The 3,393-nt window shown below is 60.8% G+C and overlaps 1 protein-coding gene across 1 annotated transcript; it reads left to right on the top strand.

Annotated features, from left to right (window-relative positions):
- Positions 1-116: 116 nt before the first annotated feature.
- Positions 117-2,273, top strand: GFRA4 (GDNF family receptor alpha 4). The gene is made up of 6 exons (XM_004383070.1): positions 117-330; positions 399-744; positions 826-935; positions 1,027-1,161; positions 1,947-2,029; positions 2,193-2,273. Exons 1-6 carry the CDS (start codon positions 117-119, stop codon positions 2,271-2,273), a joined length of 969 nt encoding a protein of 322 aa, XP_004383127.1.
- Positions 2,274-3,393: the final 1,120 nt, after the last annotated feature.

The following is a 3,393-nucleotide window of genomic DNA, read 5'->3' as shown; positions in this document are numbered from 1 at the left end:
CCAGGTCCCCAGAATGCTCTGTTTCCCCGGTCAGGAAACGTCCAGGAGGGTGGGAGGATCCCAGAGGACCTTTCCTTGGATGAGTGTAGCAGTTCTGGGGGTGCTGCCTGGTGAGGATGGGGCCTCAGCTTCTGGGGGAGGCCAGGTCCAGCCTCGGCGCGCCCCATCCATCCTTGATATGTTGCGGGTACCCTCGAAGCACGCCGCCGTCCATCCCCGCGACGGAGGGCTGGTCGTGCCAGTCCGCCACGTCTTCGGGGCCCACCCTGCCCCCTCTCCTTGGGTTTGAGCAACACCCCTCCGCGGACCGCGTGGACGGGGGAGGGGGCGGTGAAGTGTACATGCAAGGCGCCCAGGGAACTGCAGCCTGCCCGCTTCTCTCCACCTCTTCCCCACAGGGTTCCCCAGCTCGGCCAGAGGGAACCGCTGCGTGGCCGCTGCCGAGGCGTGCACGGCGGATGCGCGGTGCCAGCAGCTGCGCACCGAGTACGTGGCGCAGTGCCTGGGCCGGGCTGCTCCTGGGGGTTGCCCTCGCGCCCGATGCCACCGAGCCCTGCGCCACTTCTTCGCCCGCGGGCCGCCCGCGCTCACCCTCGCGCTGCTTTTCTGCCCGTGCGCGAGCCCCGCATGCGCCGAGCGCCGCCGCCAGACCTTCGTGCCCGCCTGCGCCTTCTCGGGGCCAGGCCCGGCGCCACCCTCCTGCCTCGCGCCACTGGAGGCCTGCGAGCACAGCGGGGTCTGCAGGTGGGCCGGGAGTGGCGGGCAGTGGAGCCACGCCCGCGGGCCGCGGCCGCCACTCAGCTCACGGTCCCGCCCCACCCGTAGGCCCCGCCTCCGTGCCTTCCAGGCCTCGTGCGCCTCCTCCCCCGTCGTCCCCGATGGCTGCCCGCTGGAGCAGGCCCCCAGCTGCCGGCGCGCCTACGCTGGCCTTGTGGGTACGAAGGCGGGAGCCGGGCGTGGGTGGAACTCTCCAGGGGATGCCTCTGCCCGAGTGGGCCGATGACCCCGCCCTCGGGGTCCCTGCAGGAACCGCCGTTACCCCCAACTACGTGGACAACGCGAGCGCTCGTGTGGCACCTTGGTGCGACTGCGGAGCCAGCGGGAACCGGCGTGAAGAATGCGAAGCCTTCCGGGGGCTCTTTACGAGGAACCGCTGCTTGGGTGAGGGGGCCTGGGCGGGCGGCGCTGGAGTCGAGTTCGCGCTTACTGGCTGTTCCCACGTCGCCTGGCCCCGCGGGAGCCCATTTTAGATGTGAGGAAACTGAGGCTCTTTGTAGTAGAGACGGAGGCGCACCCCACCTTCCCCTCTCGCCCTGTCCCTCGGTTAGTGCGCGCTCAGCCGTCTCCAGAGACCAGGTCATAGACTCAAAGTAGAATCCTTGAGGTGTCAAGTCTGGTGCCCCTGCGGGCGGGGAGCGAGAAGGTTGGGGTGGCAGGAGCAATTAAAACATCTTTGAGGCCCTGGAATTGAACAGGGCGAGATCCCTGCTTAGGCCACTTCTGAGGTGGTGCCAGCCCCTGAAGGGCACCCTCGCCCCATGAGTCTGCCTTTAGGGGGTCTGGTTAGCTCAGTGGTTCTCTGCCGGGTCTGGGAGTTAGGAGGCCTGAGTTCAAGCAGCTGCTTTCTGGCTGAGAGTTAGCTAACTCCTCCAAGCCTTTTTGTGTCTGTCTGTAAAATGGGGAGGATGCTGACAGTCGCCCTCCCCTTTGAGGATGGAACTACCCAGCTTGTGAGGCACTCTAAGCGTGTCCTTCCTTCTTATTTTGTTATCATTCCTCACCCTGGCCTTCTGTCCCAGAGCCAGTCCTTGTAGATGTCCTTTCCTCCCATCTTTTGTACATGGTGGTCCAGTGGGGTGCCAGGGGTTTCTCAGTTTGTCCGTGAGGAGCTGGGTCCTTGTGCTAGAAGTGCCCAGTCAATCCCACCTGGACCCCTCCCTCTATAGACAGAGCTATACAGGCCTTCGAGAGCTGGTGGCCCCCAACCCTGCAGAACCCACACCAGGACCCTGAGCACAGCCTCCTGCAGGTAGGTGCTGGGCAGAGACTCAGAGCTGGCAGCTCCTGCAAGGCTGCCTTCCATACCCTTCCATACCAAATGTGGAGACATGACTGGCCTGGCTTGGTGGTGCAGCCTAGAGCAGAGCCAGGCTTCTCACCTGCAGCCCACAGCTCTGCTTCCCACCCCCAAGCTGTCCTCGGCAGACCAGCTTCTGGAGCGATGCTCCCTGCTCTTCATACTCCCAGCTCTGGCTCTCTGGCCCCTACTCTGACGAGGACTGCAGACAGCAGACAAGAGAGCAAACCGTCCCACCCTTTCCTGGGGTCTCAGGGCCATGTCTGTGGCCTATAGCCCCACTGAAAATGGGCTGACTTACATTCCATGCTGGCCCTGGTGCTTTAGCCTTGCTGCCCTTTGCAGGTGTGGACGCCGTGCCCCTGTCCCCGGGAGCTCGGGGCGCAGGCAGGGGGCCTGACTGCAAAGCCCTGGCTTCCCTTTCAGTAGGTTGCTTGGTGGTAGGTCCTTTTCTTCACCAACCTTGGGACAATTGGGGTCTTCCACAGGGTAGGGATGGAAGGGGTGCAGGGAGAGAGGGTCATTTTTGTATCTGAGACCTCAGTGGGGCCTCAGATCACCTAGAGATGGCCAGAGATCATTTAGGAAATTTTCTCCTGTCCATGAAATGCACCCACCCCCACCCCCAGCCTACACATTGTACTGCTGGCCACATGGCCATTTTCCCTATGGTTTAACCTAGCACCAGGAATGGCATACTCAGCTCAATAAATCCATGTGCACAGAAACTGACCTTGTTTTCATGTAGTCTGTGTCCTGGGAGCCTGGAGACTAGTCTGCCCCAGGTGTGTGACCTGAAATGGCCTCAGAACCTCTCTGGTCTCTAGCTTCTCACCTGCAGCTGAGGTTGCTGAACTGAAGCAACTCTGAGGTCCTGGTGGCAGGGCTTTTCATAACTTGTTGTTCATTGCCGTTGAGTTGATTCCGACTCACAGTGACCTGGTGACTCTATGTGTGTAGAGTAGAACTGCTCCATTGGGTTATCAAGGCTGTGACCTTTCGAAAGCAGATTGCCTAAGCAATGGCTTATTTTCTGAGGAGCGTCTGGATGGGTTCGAACTGCCAAGTTTTTGGCTAGTAGTCAAGTGCTTAACTGTCTGCCGTACCCAGGGACTCCTTTAGTTGCTTACCCAGTCTGTTCTTTCCTTCTCTGTTAGAGCTCAGATTAAAAAAAAAAAAAAATTCCAGCTTCCCTTGCAGCTAGGGGTGGCCATGTGGCACAAGCCTGGCCAATGAGTGAAGCCAAAGATGAGGCTTCCAGGAAAGCTCTTTAAATGGGAGCATTCTTGCCTGGAACCCTCCCACGTTCTTGCCTT

Source organism: Trichechus manatus, unplaced genomic scaffold (assembly GCF_000243295.1).
Source record: "Trichechus manatus latirostris isolate Lorelei unplaced genomic scaffold, TriManLat1.0 scaffold00104, whole genome shotgun sequence".
NCBI classification, from domain to species: Eukaryota; Metazoa; Chordata; class Mammalia; order Sirenia; family Trichechidae; genus Trichechus; species Trichechus manatus.
This window is presented reverse-complemented; position numbering and strand designations above follow the sequence as displayed.